This window comes from Lissotriton helveticus, chromosome 6 (assembly GCF_964261635.1).
Source record: "Lissotriton helveticus chromosome 6, aLisHel1.1, whole genome shotgun sequence".
NCBI classification, from domain to species: Eukaryota; Metazoa; Chordata; class Amphibia; order Caudata; family Salamandridae; genus Lissotriton; species Lissotriton helveticus.
The window spans coordinates 712,620,689-712,637,312 of NC_136067.1; the positions used below are offsets into that span (position 1 = coordinate 712,620,689).

The 16,624-nt window shown below is 49.7% G+C and overlaps 1 protein-coding gene across 1 annotated transcript in view; it reads right to left on the reverse strand.

Annotated features, from left to right (window-relative positions):
• Positions 1-247: 247 nt before the first annotated feature.
• Positions 248-16,624, reverse strand: part of LOC144762906 (trypsin-2-like) — a 107,607-nt gene continuing 91,230 nt past the window's right edge. Inside the window, exon 5 of the mRNA XM_078648203.1 lies at positions 248-832. Coding sequence (XP_078504329.1) covers positions 683-832 — 150 coding nt within the window. The 3' untranslated portion in view covers positions 248-682. The remainder of the gene's footprint in view (positions 833-16,624) is intronic.

The window sequence follows — 16,624 nt, forward strand, 5'->3', positions numbered from 1 at the left end:
CCCCAATGGACGAACCGCGCCTGCATATATATACACCCGAACCCCATCCGCCATATGAAACATGCACCTCTCAACACAAGCCTGTAGTTTTCCTTAGACATACCCTTGTGGCCCCATACACTTCTAGAAACTGCAGACACTTAAGACACACAGCCTGCAGTCAAGCATGCACACTCGTAGCCAACACCTCCAACACACAAAGCATGTACTCCCACACGTACTTCTATCACTAATACATTTACTGGTGTATATGCAGAAATATATTTATTGAAGCACAACATAGGACAGTTACATTGTAATCTAAATCAAGTACTTAATTATAAAGATGAGGTTACATTTTATACTTCCCATGGATGTCTCAATATGTTTCACTGATATCACAAATGTGTATGTTGAAAGTTGCCACCAAATGTTTAAGTATGTTTTTGATTAAAACTTTTGATTCTCTTTTAGAGCTGACACAAGCAACCATGCTATAAGTCTCTGAGACAAATTATGACTTGGCAGTATGAAACACATGTCAATGCCTCATTACTGACGGTGCCACCTGAGTTATCGCATGCTAATTTATGTACATAAGATTTGGACATTATAATGTGCACATGTATGTTTCAACAATTGCGTATAACATTTCTTTGTTTCAGGGAACCACCTTTAACATTGCCTATACACTTTCAATGCATTAATTATCAGACATGGTTTGACTGATCCAGGCATTGTAGTTGCAGACTCTGGTGTAAACACCCGGGTAGCCCGCCAGTGCGCATCCTTTACCAAAGGAGACAACACCCTGAAGCTGTCCGTTGCACTCCAGGGGACCTCCTGAATCTCCCTACAATGAAAAAAGAAAGACTGTGTTTAAGAAATGTAATCTCTATTTGTCATGCCTAAACTGGGCTTCAGGCTAGATAGTTACATTTGGAATTTTTCAACAAAGTATTAAATGTTTTTCAAAAATGCAATAACTTGTGGTATAAAATGCTCTTAAGCTTTCTTCTCTGTTTAGTTCAAAATGGACTCTGGCATATCTGCAAATGTAATATTTTGTACAAGACATGTATGGCAGACTTACTCAGGGACTAGCACTATAACATAGATTACATGAGGATGTGGCATAACAACCAGAGCTGGCATCTGTGGAACAGGGAAAACGGGTTCGAGTCTCGGCGTCGCCTCAACATCCTGTAAATCTGGGAAAATTGCATAATCTCCCGGAGCCCGCAAAAAATAATGTGTCCTTGTGTATTGTAACTGGTGCTCATGTAAAGCACACTATATAAAATGTCAAAAAAGTAATCCCAAAAGAAAAACTGTAATTGATCATGTTAACTTGCCCCAGGTTTATAGCTGTATAGGTTTGGGAGAAATTTTTATTATGCCGGGAATTTTGTGCCAAGCGTGATATGCAACATTCTTGAAATTCTGTCATAATGCCACATTGGGTAATTAGGCGCTGTTCATTGCAAAATTTTACAGCTAGAATGTCACAAATGGCTAGACTGTGAGAGACTGTTACTCACACCAGTTGTGTTTGTCATGCTTTCATTTACAATGAAATGCATCCTTACATGTTAAATCATTACAAGGACACATGTTGACCTAAAATATAGCACTAAATGATGGATTTGCATTTCACGTAATTAAGCCATATTTCTTGTATTTAGTCCTGAATTTTGCAAAATGACACAATTGCACATTTTGCACACTTTTCAGCCTGTATCATGAGCACTTCATTTATCAATTGCAAGAGTTCAAGCTGGGGCACCATATAGCTATGCCCTCGATGATTTTATTATCTTTCAATGAATGCATTCAAAATTCCATTAAGTACTGAAGAATTGATCTTATTCAACAATTAAACTTCATCATGTCCTTGTTCTTTATTTCAACCATATTACCATTTCTTTTACAAATTCCTGAATAATATTTATTCTAATACATTCATTCGTCTATTCTATATGCCCTTGTCAACAAGTTTAATGTCTTCCGTGTACATTTTGTAGGAAAGCATTTTACCTTCAACCATTTCAGGATAATATGTAATTTTGTGCACAGTTTTTGTTCATTTTTCTCAATGTTGCTTAATATATCTTTTGATTTGTTGTTTGCCTTAACCCATGATAAAACAGGAGTTATTCAATACTTAGTACTGTTGTGCACCCTTTTGTTCAATGACGGCACATTTCATGAAGGTGCTCTAACTTCAATGCTGTCAAGTCATAGCAAACACTGGCAAAGCCAACAGGTCTCCCATATGCTGTAATCTGAGAGCTATTGGCATTGCCAATGTCAATGTCTTTTAGGTATGTGTTATGGAGTGGATATATGTGTGGTGGAGTGCAATTGTGTTGGATGGACTCAAATTGTTTGTTGTGGAATTGAGCGGCATAGAATTGTGTGGTGTTGAGGCAAGTTATGTGTAGAGGGATTATGTGGCATGGTGGGCAGTGGAAATATGTGGGTAGTAACTATGTGGTATTGAGTGTACTGGAATTAGTGGACTGATATTGTGTGGCAAGGAGTGTAATTATTGAGCAGCCACCAAGAATGGCCGCAGCCTAGGTTAGCTCCCGTCTTCCCGCGCTGCATTCTGCAATATCTTATGCCATCCGCACCAAAACGATAGCTGTGACGGTGTGGGACTAACCCCCCCTTACCTGTGGGGTCGATGCTGGCGATTATCATGACGGCAGTGCGGATATTGGTGCCCCTTTCTGCAAGTGACGCTGTAGCGGCTGTAATGGCGGCCTCCTGAAGCGGCGGATCAGGGCTGAGAGGTGGCGGTGAAAAACTGCTCCGGGAGTGCCTGAGGGGAGTCCGGAGGTGGCGTGAAGTGCAGCGGAGGCTCGACGGCTAGAGTGTAGTGAGTGGGTCCGAGCCGCGAGCGCAACGGAGGCCTGGGAGGTCTGAGCCGGCTGGCGAGGGCTCCTAATTGAGGCTCCGGCTTGAGGCACTCTGCAGAAACCGGAGGAGGTGCTGGGTCGGGAGGTGACTGTGCAAAGGTCTGGTGCCCCAGAAGCTTGAAGACGCCATGGGGAAGAAGCAGTAAGCTGGTGAGTGCTGCCACGCAGCTGTGCGACGTGGAGCGAGAGCTGACGGAGGGCCCGGAGGACGAGAGGCGGGGGGGTCTCACTACTCGATGCCCCGGATGCGCGACCAGCTCGGCCCCGGGACCATTGCAAGGCGGCTGCGGTCAAATGATAACCGGAGGCAGAAAGGCCCAACGTGCCTCTTTGACTCGAGGCAAGCGGCAATGTGGCTGCCTGTGATACCTGTGGCCCGAAGCGCAGGAGAAGCAGCCCATACAGCAGCTGAAGGCGGGGTCACATTGGACAACCCGAAGAGTGTGTGATCCTTGGTGGAGGTGGCTGGTGTGATCCTTGGTGGTGGCAGGCTCTGCCCGTAACAAGGGAAGTTGGCACCCCTGCCATGATGTGGATGGGGCTGTATTTGTTGGCCTGCAGCAGGGATACCCCTATGTAACACCCTGGCAACAATATTGACGTTGCTGTACAAAACAGATGTTGGATGAGGCCTGGATTACATGTGAGCCCTCATTGAAACTAGTGGTGCTCTTTACAGAGAAAGTGGCTCCCCTAAGAGGACATTCTGGGTTATTCAGTGCCGGTACCCTGCTTATAGTGGTGATATCGGGCAACCACTGTGGGGAGAGCTAGATTTGAAGTGGGTTGCTGCTCAGTTTGCCTCATGCCCCCACGGAGATAGTGGCATACAACTGGCAGACACTCTCACGTGAGCCACCTGCACCTAATTGGGAGGGGGGGCCGGGGCTGCATGGAACAAGCCGAGGCAGATGATAGTGCCTAGGGGCTCCTTCTTGGACCTGAGCTGTCTCTCTGCGGATATGGCGACGGGTGGCAGGGGTCCAAAAGTGAACACCCAGAAACAACTGGCCAAATTTGAGAGGTCTAAAGCTGTAGAGAAGGGAGAGACATAGCAAGTGGAGAAAGATGGAGGGCCAGATACCCCTAAACAGGCCCTGGAACCGACACCGTATGACATAATGGCGGCATAATGGCATGCGCACCTCACAGGATGCAGTTACGGTGGAGGTCTCTCTAATCAGGGCGGACTTCAAGAAGATGGACGAAAGGGTAAAAGAACTCAAAGTAGTTACTACTGCTTTGCAAATGTACACGTTGGAGCTCCAAACGCAAGCGGTCAAATTGCAAAGGAAACAAGATCGAATGGCACAACAACTGGATGACTATGAAGGCCACGCCCAACGTAATAACATACGCATTTTGGGAGTTCTGGAACGAACGGAGGGACCGGCGGTGAACCTCTACGTGGAAGAACTAATCACCAAGCACCTCAAACCTACGTCACTATCTAGCTATTTCTCGATTGAAAGGGCACACAGGGTGCCAGGAGGTAAGCCCAAACCGGGCCCCCCGAGGCCATTGATAGCCCGGGTATTTAACTATGGAGACCGAGACAGTATCCTACAGATGGCAAGATCAGGCCCCCCCCTATGAAAGTGGATAACTATGAAGTTGCCTTATTTCCAGACTTCACAGCCAAGGTCCAGGCCCAACTTCGCAGTTTTCAGGCATTTAAGAAGTAACTTTGTGACCGGGAAGTGAAATATGCAATGCTATTTCCAGCGCGGCTGAGAGTGGAATTGGATGGTAAAACGTGGTTCTTTGAATCCCCGGAGAAAGCATGGGACTGGATGGATGGAAAGGTGGTGAAAGACTGGCAGCCAAAGAAAAACTGTGCTGGGAGGTCTGGTCAACAGAGAGGCGACCGGGCGGAAACGCATGAGAATGGCTCAGCAGTGAGAGAAGGGCCGATGTGGAGCAAGACTGAGACACTCGTTGGACGCGTATGAAGGCTTTGCAACGCTGTGAGAAAAGCGAGTGTGGTTGGAAAGAGACTGGCACCGAGTAGAATCTACTATACGTCACTGAGGGTGGACGATTGTGACTTGGTAAAGTATTGTAGGTTGACCTGAGGGGTCCCACCCAAGACTCATGTGTTCGTAAATTGCGGATGGCGAAATTCATAAATTGTGATATGTGCACGCGGGGGTAGGGACTGACCGATCCCGTGCATTTTCAGAATGTTGGGGAGGGGGAGAGGTGCTCTGCCATGTTGGGGAGTGGGTAGTTTTAAATCCACGGGCAGGGAGGCAGGGAGGGGGGACTGGGAGGGGGTGTGTTTCAGGGACAGGGTGGTCTATAAATGTAATGTTTTGCTATGTGATCGTTCACATGTTGGTTTTGGAAGTGACAGACGTAGGTATGGAATGGTTGTTCTCATTCACGTGATGCGACATGAAGTGTCAATCTTCATATTGACCTGTTTAGCTGTTGATGTAAGTGAGCTATGGCATGAGGGTTGACAGGGAATTAGTGCTCTCTGTCCTGTCTTGGAACGTAAATGGATTGGTGATAAAATAAAAAGGGGTATTGTTCAACAGTATCTAAAAAGGCATTCCCCGGATCTTGTGCCGCTACAAGAAACACACCTGGTGGGTAATAAATGTAAGGCCCTTAATCGGTGGGGATATAATCTTTTGGGTAATGCTGAGTGTACCGCGGGTTCTAGGGGTACGGGTGTCCTGGTTAGGAACGGCACGCCCCCTTTTGAGCACAAGACTTGGGCGGACCCGGGGGGTTGCTTTGGGGTGGCTGAAGCCCAATGGGAGGGAAGAGCTCTGAATGTTGTATCGGTTTATTTGCCGCCGACACTGGATAGAGTGGCATTGATGGACCTTGGTAAAGTACTGATGGACTCCCCGATGGTACCTTGCTGATGGGTGGGGATTATAACCTGACCATGGACGATACGACAGATCGCTACCCAAGAAGGCAGGGGGCTAGACCAAACAGATTAATGGCGGAATTCACTGCAGCACTGGAACTATTAGATGTGGGGTGGGAGTTGCAAATGACAGAATCCAATTACACATACTTCTCTAGTGTGCACAGCAGTCTCTCCCGAATCGACTACTTCCTAACATATGCGGCCTCGATCTGCAGTTTTAGACACCCTCAGACGTTACCTAGAGGTATCTCAGACCACTCCCCTGCTGGGATTGAGTTCACGCACGGGGAGCGGCAGGCACATTCCACTATAGTTATAAACCCATGGCTGTTAAAAATACCCGACATTAAAGAAGAATTATGTGTGCAAACCGGAAATTACCTGCAGGAAAATCTGGGGTCAGTTGACTCGGCACAAATTGTATGGGAGGCCTACAAGGTGGTGTTGAAGGGGCATGCTATATATCTCGTTGAAAGCGAGATATATAGCAAAGAGATGCCAAATACTAGTTCAGCTGGAGGACGAGCTGAGGGGATTAGAGGCAGAACAGGTGCAAAACCCCATGAGCATTGCACAACATAGATTGACCCTGAAACAGGATGAATATAGGCTCAAAACCCGCGAACACATGATGGTTAAGACTAGTACCACCCAGAATCGGATGTTGGAATTGGGAGATCGGGCGGGGAAAACCTTGGCATGGCTGGAGAGACGGGAGCAGGGTACGCGGTGGGTGCCGAGACTGACGTTGTCTAGTGGGGAGATCCTGCGTCATCCCAAAGATATTGCGGAGGCATTTGCTGATCACCGCGAGAGAGTATATTCTCCCTCCACCGCGTGCACTGCAGAGGACTCGAGAAAGCTTCTAGCAGATAGTAATGTGCCGACTCTCTCGGAGTCTGATAGGGACGCGTTGGATGAGGACTTGACGAATGAGGAAATTCAGAAAGCAATTGGTCAAGTTATGTCAGGGAAAGCGATGGGGCCCAATGGAACTCCCATTGAGTTCCTCAAGGTCGTGGCCTCACAGGTTGTCCCTCACCTAAAGGTGATGCACAAAGAAAGCTGTGAGAGGGGGCCCCTTCCTGCGGACCAGCGTATAGCTAGCATTGTGGTGATCCACAAGGCCGGGAAACCCGTAGACGAATGTGGCTCGTACAGGCCCATTTCGCTGATCAATGTTGAGGCGAAGATCTTGGCGAAAGTCCTCGCCACGAGCTTCGGGAGAGTGATTTCCTCCCTGGTGGTGCACCCCGATCAATCTGGGTTTATGCCGGGTAGAAATACAGCCCTTAATCTACGCTGATTACATAATGTAATGGCCCATAGGGAATTTTTGAGAGAAGACACAGTTATATTGTCCTTAGATGCCTCCATGACATTTGATTCTATTGAATGGCCATATTTGTTTGAGCTGCTGGCGAGGGTTGATTTGGGCCCTAAATTTATAGGATGGGTGAAATTGCTATACACAGAAATACTTAGACAAGTCAGGGTAAACAATTATACGTCCAGGGCCTTTACGCTGAGGAGAGGTACCAGGCAGGGTGTCCACTGTCCCTGCTGCTGTTTTCCCTTATATTGGAACCCCTAGTGTTAAAAGTTAGGCTGAAAACCGTCAACATTATCGGCGCCCTCTTGCTCTCCTTAAACCTTTTGTGCGCGTAAAACAGCCGCCATCTTGGACACCATGGCTTCCCCGCTCTCGCCGAGAGCCAGCGCGTCTCTCTCTCTCTCTCCTAACTTCGCTGGCAACCCCCCCCTGCTTGCACCTGCCTTGAGTCATAAACCCCTCTTCGGCACTGCTCTGCCCCAGGCTCTCATCCTGTTCCCAGCGCGACACCTCCCTGCTTCCCCGTCATGACCTCCGGCCCTTTTGACGCAAACCCCTTTTCCCCGTGTGCCCGTCTGTCTTCCCCGTTCCCAGGCCGACACCTAGCTCTGCCGATACCATTCTCTTGCCCCTCCCCATACAATAGGAAGCTTCCCTCCTCAAAGGACCCCCGAGATGATCAAAGCCCCCCCCCATCCCACGAGATCCGATCGAAACCCGCACACTCCGTGAATCGGCGGAATACCCAGCTGCGCAATGATCATCACCTGTTGTGAACGGGGCGGGGACTTCCACTGTAGCCTTGCATGGGAACGGGCTGGGAAGGGGGGATTCTGAGGATGTCTTTCCGTACATCAAAGTATCGACGAGAATGTGTTACATGTAATAAAGAGATAAACTCGTGTATAAGAGGCCAGGCCTCCGGGATGCAGTTAGAGCACCTCAGAACGATACCTTCTGTCCGTTTTCGTTGTGTTCTCCTCCGGAGCGAATAAAAACCTTGTTTCCTGCCTTCCAGTCTCCAGCGCCTGCCTCTTCAATAGTTTAACTTCTTTGTGGGTTCAAGAGGCGACATCGCCGGGCAATAATTAAGGATCTTATATTCTGGTTGGTAGTGCCCCCCAGTTTGTATTTTTCCACAATTGGCGTCCCAAGCGTGGGGCCCATCAGCGACCCATGGATCCAGTGGGAGAGGTCCTGACGACAAAGTGAACGACTGCAACGATCGGGAACGCGTCTGTCCGATAGACCCTCGTCTGACAGCCGATCATCCGAACTTCACTGGTTCCGAACAGACCTCTCTCGAGTGATCTACGGTCCTGACTGGGAACCATCAGGAGTGCCGCGAGGATAACGAAGAAGAGAGGACGATCGGGCGCTGGATTCGGAAGTCAGGAAACTGTCCATGCGGTCCGGGTAAGGTCGTGTTACCACGACAAATTGCGAAAAAATTGCTTGATTGTTAAATACTAGTATTGCTCTTTTTTGTTTAATTGGAGATTCACTGTCTGCAAACGGAGAAACAACAGGCTCTCTCTTTGCAAGCAGTGGAGGATAGGTAGGGCAGACAACCGTGCTTATTTTTCTCCCCCACTCAATAGTCACCTGAAACTGAGCTGTTGTTCACAAACTATTGTTTCCTGGAGATTCCCTGTCTGCAAACAGGGAAGAGACCACCCTTTTTGCAGATAGTGAAAAAGGTAGGTAACGCAAATCTTTGCGGACCTACTCACTCTCCCCATTGCTATTTGTCGGTCTTTTGTTATCTTGATCCATGAGGGATTCACTGTCTGCAAACGGAGAAACAAAGGTCTCTCTCTTTGCAAGCAGTGGAGGATAGGTAGGGTAGCAGCCGTGCTTATTTTTTTCTCCCTCACCCTATAATTGCTTGAAACTGAACTGTTGTTCGCAAAATTATTGTTTCCTGGAGATTCCCTGTCTGCAAACAGGGAAGAGACCACCCTTTTTGCAGATAGTGAAAAAGGTAGGTAACGCAGATCTTTGCGGACCTACTCATTCTCCCCATTGTTATTTGTTGGTCTTTGGTTATTGTGATCCATGAGGTATTCACTGCCTGCAAACAACGTAGAATAGAAATATTCTGTCTAGTCTTTGCACCTAGTGATAAGATAGGCAGTGCTGACTTTTTAGTCCCTCGTTACGAGCCGTCATGTCTGTCTTCTCCCCATTGATTGGTAGCCTGTTTAGCCCGGACCGCTTATTAGAGATGGACCATCCAGCCCCACTGGAAGGCACCCCTAATAAGGACATGTTCATGAAGCATGGATTGACCGCTATTGCCTATAGTAAACTATGGCATAAATATACAAAACAAGGTCAAGAAAGTCAATGGCCCCTGATAGGATCCTTCGATGATGACAAAATAAAAACGCTAGAAACTGCCCTAGGTAAAAACAAGACAACACCTACTATGCTTGATAGCTTCGGCATGTGGCGAAAAGAAACTGAACAGCGTAAAAAGAAAACTGAGAGTAGGTTGGAAAAAGAGCTGCAAAAAGCAGCCCACCTAGCTGCTCAGAAGCTAAAAAAGGAGATAGAGGAAAGAGAGAAAGCTAAACAGAAACTAGAAAGGGAAACGCCAAGCCAGTGTCCGGTTAGAACCCCCTCCATGCTCTACCCTGATTTACCCTCGAAACGACAAGCCAATGAGGACCTGCTGTTAGGTCCCCCTATCATCTACATGCCCCCTCCATATGCCCCTTCTCGACCCTTGGCGCAGCACGCGCCACCCCCAGGTACAAGCGAAGGTACCGCTGCAGCGTCGGCCCCAATGGCCTCTGTGCCAGCCGAACCCCTGGTATTAAAACCCGCATCAACTGCAACGTTAGACGAGCATGAGACTCGAGGGGCCGGCCTTGCAAGAACAAACAGACTAGACAAAGATGAGCGAGCGGGGATCGACAAAATAGCAAGGACACTGGTAGAAAGGAAGGATGATGAAGAGTACATCACAGATATGTTCAGCTCGTACACAGGGAGTCACAGACGACATTTTACCGTACGACTGTGTTATCATGTCTTGAATGCATACGAGGACCGATATCGAGACAAAGGTCCCGAGAGCCTAAGGACTCTGTACCGGAAGGTCGATATCGGGGATGAGGGCGAGTGTGATGTGTCGGACCTCCTTACGCGTACGCTTGAGGTTTTCCGCCACCTCACTGAACGAAAGCCGGGAGCTAAATCCACGGCCCCCGTAGTGACCGAACCACCAACCGAGCAATCTAACACCATGATGCCGATACGTGAGGCTGCCCCTTACTGGGTTCCCCCTCGAGGTACAGGGACTCACGATGATGCAAACAACCAAGATGCGAAGGGAAGGGTAGTATACAACTGGGTCTACCAGCCATGGGACCGGCAAGAGATACTGACATTCCGGAAATCTCTACCCGACCTACGTAAAAACCCCACTGCCTTCTATACTGAATTGGGTACAGCCCTGGGTTCAACTATCATGACCCTGGCTGACATCGACTTGTTCTTCGGGTTATGTCTACCAGCTGATGTGTGGAAGCAAATCCGGAAAGTCGACCACCTTGAGCTGTTCGGACATACCTGGCCACAACTCGATGACTTGGATAAACAACGGGGACCAGGACAAAAGCCATTGAAATCCATTCTAGACCTCCCAGATAAAATTGTAGAGAAATTAAAAACCCTGATCCCAGAAAAGAAAGTGGACTGGTCGATAGTAACAGCCTGTCGCCAAAAACCCCAGGAGGATGTATCGGAATACTTCTCCCGGTTTGAAACGGTGTTCTCCGATTACAGCGGCCAGGACATGACCACTGCAACCGGACACCATCTGTTTGTCCAGAATTATGTTAAGGGCCTATCATTGGACATCTCCCAGAAACTACAGGCCAGCGAGAGTAGTTGGGCAGCCTCCAAACCTACCGCGATTCTTCAAATGGCCCAATATTATGAGCATCAGAAAAATGAAAACGATAGGGCGACAGAGAAAAAGAAGAAAGACTTAAAAGAGAGGGTGATGATTGCCAAACTGCAAGGGGTGACTATAGGACGAGACCAATACCGGGGAAACTACCAGACAAACGCCCCTAAAACTGCATTTCCCCAGGACCGCACTCTGACTCCCTACAGTGGACGCACAGACCTTAGAGATGACCAGTGCGCTTTCTGCAAAGGGACTGGCCATTGGAAATCCCAGTGCCCAGTTCTCCTGGAAATGATCAGGAACAGAGACCCCAGGGATGTAGCAAACGGACCGAGACCTAAGGGAACACAACGAGGGCCCCCAAATGACGCGACTAATGACAGATCAAGCAGACCGAATACGTTCGATCGACCCAGACAGAACCAATATCAACAATCTGACTATGACGACACTCACACCTTTGCATAGGACAGCCAAGGGCGAGGGAGGGATCCAGTCGAGCTCTATGTTGACCAGCAGGGCCCTTATGTCACTGCTAAGGTCCTGGGTACCAAGTCTCCATTTCTGGTAGACACTGGCGCAACACGTAGTGCGTTATCTAAACGACTGATTCCAAGGGCACCCTTGTCTGGCTCACTCATAACATCGACAGGTTTCGATGGAACGCCCTCCACCAACCCTTTGTCTGCCCCGATTCTCTTTGACGTAGAAAACAACACCACCGACACCACGTTCTTGCTTTCCTCCAATAGCCCTGACGCCATTATGGGACTTGACTTACTGAAACACTTCCGAGCGACGATTAGGTGTTCTCAAGATGGAGTCCGAGTGTTTCTTTACGACAACCCCGTTCTGCTTAAACATTGTTCCCCCCGACACATGTTTTCCATCACCGACGTCGACGCGTCCCTGCTTGACACCCTACCTCCGTATCTGTGGGCCAAAGCGGATTCGGACGTAGGGCGTATGTTAATTGACCCAGTGCACATTACTGTCCGACCAGACGCAACACTCCCAAAACTCCCCCAATATCGGATATCGCCAGAAGGCGAGAAGGCATTGGTAATGATTATCCAGTCACTGATAGACGCAGGAGTGGTAGAGGAAGTGGTTAGCAACGTTTGCAACAGCCCTATCTTGCCCATTATCAAGAAGCAGGGAGAGGGAGATGAGAAAGCATACCGTTTCATCATCGACCTCCGAGAGATCAACAAAGTGGTAGTACCCCAGTACCCTGTGGTCTCAGACATCACCACCATCCTGACCTTGATTCCATCCACTGCAACCACCTTTTCCGTCATCGACCTCAAGAACGCATTCTTCTCCATCCCCATCCACCCCGACAGCCGATATCTCTTCGGCTTTACCCTAAAATCCCGCTCATATAGGTTTTGCCGAGCCCCTCAAGGCTACACGGAGAGCCCTAGCATCTACAGCCAGGCCCTCAAAAGGCAACTAGACCAAGTCCGGTTACCCGACGGGGTGGTGTTGGTACAATATGTCGATGACATCCTTTTGGCAGCCGACACCACCCCTCTAGCGGTTACCGCCACCATTCAACTCTTGCACTTCCTTGCGGAAAATGGCCACAAGGTCTCCAAGAAGAAGTTGCAATTCTGCCTACCCCAGGTCACTTACCTAGGCCACCTTCTGTCCAAAGATGGAAGGAAACTCACCCCTGATCGAATCCAGACCATTCTAGACACCCCTGTCCCTAAAACCCAGAAGCAGGTTCGCTCCCTATTAGGCCTCACCTCCTTCTGCCGACAATGGTTGCCAAACTTCAGCCTCGTTGTAAAACCACTGCTCTCTCTCCTAAACAAAGACGTCCCTTTCCCACTCCCTTGGACTCCTGAGTGTCAAACCTCCTTCACAGAACTACGAGATGCCCTTTGCTCAGCCCCTGTCCTGGGTACCCCTGATTACAGGAAGCCCTTCTCCCTTTACACTCACGAAAGGGAGGGGTGCGCTTTATCTGTCCTGACCCAGGCCATCGGTCCTAAGCAACGACCGTGCGCTTACTTCTCTGCCACTCTTGACCCTGTCGCCAGAGCCTTGCCTGCCTGCCTTCGAGCTGTAGCTGCTGCTGCAGTCTCTATCCGACAGAGTGAGGGGATTGTACTCTCGAATTCCCTCACGGTACTGGTACCCCATGCAGTCGACACCCTCCTGAACCAAACCAAGACGCAACACCTGACGAGTGCACGACTGACTGGATACGAACTAACCTTGCTTGCCCCCCATATCACCCTGAAAAGATGCACCACACTGAACCCAGCAACTCTGTTACCCCTGCCAGAGAACGACCCCAACGTGCACCCCGTACATGACTGCGTGACTCTTACGGACGAACAGACCAGGAGTAGGGTCGATCTCAGAGACACAGCTTTCCCTGACCCCGACGGGGAGTTGTGGGTGGACGGTTCTTGCATCAAACTCTCCGATGGTACCACTTCCGCTGCCTATGCAGTCACCACGGCTCGAACTGTAGTAGAAACAGCCCGCATCACCCAGCGATCTGCCCAGGCAGCGGAACTGATTGCTTTGACGAGAGCCTGCATCCTGGCAACAGGAACCACGGCGAACGTTTACACCGACAGCCAGTATGCCTTCGGGGTGGTTCACCATTTTGGGCTCCTCTGGAGGGAGAGAGGATACTTGACCTCACACGGCACACCCATTCTGCACGGGGATTTAGTCTCCGCCTTAATCGAAGCTGTCCTCCTCCCCAACAAACTTGCCGTTATCAAATGCCAGGCACACAAGAAGGTGACAGACATTATTGGACAGGGAAATGCACTAGCCGACATCACCGCCCGAACGACAGCAGAAAATAGAACGACAACACGTATGTACGTGACCAGGTCACAAGCAGAAAACTGGACTGACGCCAAGGACACAATTAGAGACATACAAATGGCTAGCACACAACACGAATTGACTGAATGGGCACGGGTGGGATTGAAAGACGATGAAGGCTGCTGGCGGACAAAAGACACGAACAGATGGTTGCTACCTGATTCATACTTGATTCCCATATTAACCATGGCACACTCCCCAGCCCACATAGGATCAGCCCCCATGATCGAACTTGTCTCCAGGGTTTGGCACAATGACAAGATCCCAGATTCCGCCAAACGCCTGGTCCAACAATGCTTAATATGCCTGCAACACAACCCCGGGAAGGGAACTGTAGTACCCCGGGGGGGATTTGGGGTCCCAAACCACCCATTTGAAGTCCTGCAGATGGACTACATCCAGCTAGACCGATGCCAAGGCCTGAAATATGTACTTGTCGTGGTATGCGCATTTAGCAAATGGGTGGAAGCATATCCAACCCGCGACAACACCGCTATGGCCACTGCAAAGGTCCTGTTAAAGGAGTTTTTCCACCGTTATGGCCTCTGTCGTGTTTTATGGAGTGATAATGGCCCCCACTTCGTAGCCAACGTTATCCAGCTCATCCTAAATGGGCTGGGTATCAGACAGAAATTCCACGCAGTCTTCCACCCTCAATCTGCTGGGCTTGTCGAACGACACAACGCCACACTAAAGCTTAAACTGGCCAAAATAGTGGCTACGACGGGCCTGAAATGGCCAGACGCCCTCCCATTGGCATTGCTATCGATGCGCTCTACCCCCACCCGACATCACTTAACCCCTTATGAAGTTGTCTTCGGTCGACCCATGAGCGTCTGGTCTGCCCCGAAACCAACGTCCATTCATGACGTTCCGGATGTCCTAATGTCTGATTATCTGTACAAATTGACTGAAACTTTGTCTGTCCTTCATCAGCAGGTGCGGCAGGCCATCCCCGATGCTTCCAGGGGTCCGGGTCACGCCATCCAGCCGGGGGACTTCGTGCTGATCCGAAACTTTCAGCGATCAAAGAGTTTGGAACCCCGGTGGACGGGCCCCTGGCAAGTGCTGATCACCACTCGGACCGCACTTCGAGTGGAGGGGAAGAAACACTGGCTGCACGCTCATCACTGCAAAAAGGTCTCTCCAGCCCTGGCCACGACAGACACCGTCAACACCCAAGAAGAGCTCCTGAACCGGGACCGACCATCGTTGAGCTGCTACCCTGATACAGAGACACTTGAACTTTCAAAACATCCTGACCCCACTGTGCCATCTCGAGAAGGGTATTTCCTGCGTCGAAAGGAGGGAGCTTCGGCTAAGTAGGCCACGGACTAAGCTTAAGAATCTCAGAACGGTGACCCAAACTACCAAGGGTTACCTGGAGAGAAGCTAAAACTGAGTCTGTGGTCCTGCCCACTACCGAGCACCTTGAAGACGAAGATGATGGAAGCGCCAGATAAGAAGATGATGGAAGCGCCAAACAAGAAGCCGACTGAGACAACAGGAAATACCCACTACAGAAATCCGAGAACAGACAGACTCCATAGCTCAAAGACAATTGCACTCTTCATCGTAATCCTCCTCTGTTTTCTCCTCATGACTACGCTCTGGATTATGGAAGAACACGCACCTGCTCACGAAACATTCCTAACCACTGCTCAGCCTACCACCACGAAGGAACATTATCTAATTTCGCTCTCTCCTCAACTAAGAGAGAGGCGAAAGGAGTTTTGGAACAACTCTTTCGTGCAGCTACTTCACCAGCACAATCTTGCCACCAACGCCACCAACTGCTGGATCTGTGGGTTGCTACCCCATGCCACTGGACATTCAATACCATTCATCCCTTCACCCTTCTCCGTCCACGGCTCCTGCCTTGCCTGGCTGATCCTCCTGCAAGAGAGCTATACGGAAAATGCCACCTCCAGCAGAGCTGCAGCACATTCTTCTCATGGGGCCGGGCGAAACAAGACAAAGACACACTTGTGCCCGCTGACCCCCAGCGACTCAATCCAAATGGACATTCCGGCCAAAGAACGAATCGAAATGCAGGTGTTCCACAATCCAACCAGACCCACCTTCTCCTATCTGCGGAAACGAACGGCTGCCACTCTGACTGTAGCCCTGACGGTCATCAACGTCACAGGCCACATGTGTGTAGAAGGACTTGGGACACAGCTGGTGGGTCACAGCGCTTGCCGCTTTACCAGAACTTTGGACTCCACGGATCCACCTTCCTTTGTGTCATCCCCAAACATGTATTTCATCTGTGGCACTAAGGCCTACACCTGGCTCCCCAAAGGCTGGGGGGGCACTTGCTACATCTCCTTCGTCCTTCCTCCAACTTATGTGGCCCCAGCGAATCACCACAGGCAAAAACGAGCAAAAGACGTTGAGCAAGCCGACTCAACAGGAGCACAGTTCCTCGATGCTATGAAAGGACTCGTCCCCCTCTGGGGCCCGATGGCAAACAGCCGTGCCATCCGACATTTGACTCAGGCAGTCGAGACAACCATGAACATCACAGCGGGCATCTTTGCCAACAACACTGCCGAGCTCCAAGCGGTCCGTTTGGTGGCTCTTCAGAACCGCCTCGTTCTAGATGTGGTTCTGGCGGACCGTGGAGGAGCATGCCGCATTATTGGGGCCAGCTGTTGTACATACATACCGGACAACTCACCCTCAGTGTACAAAGCCATCGAACATCTTCACAG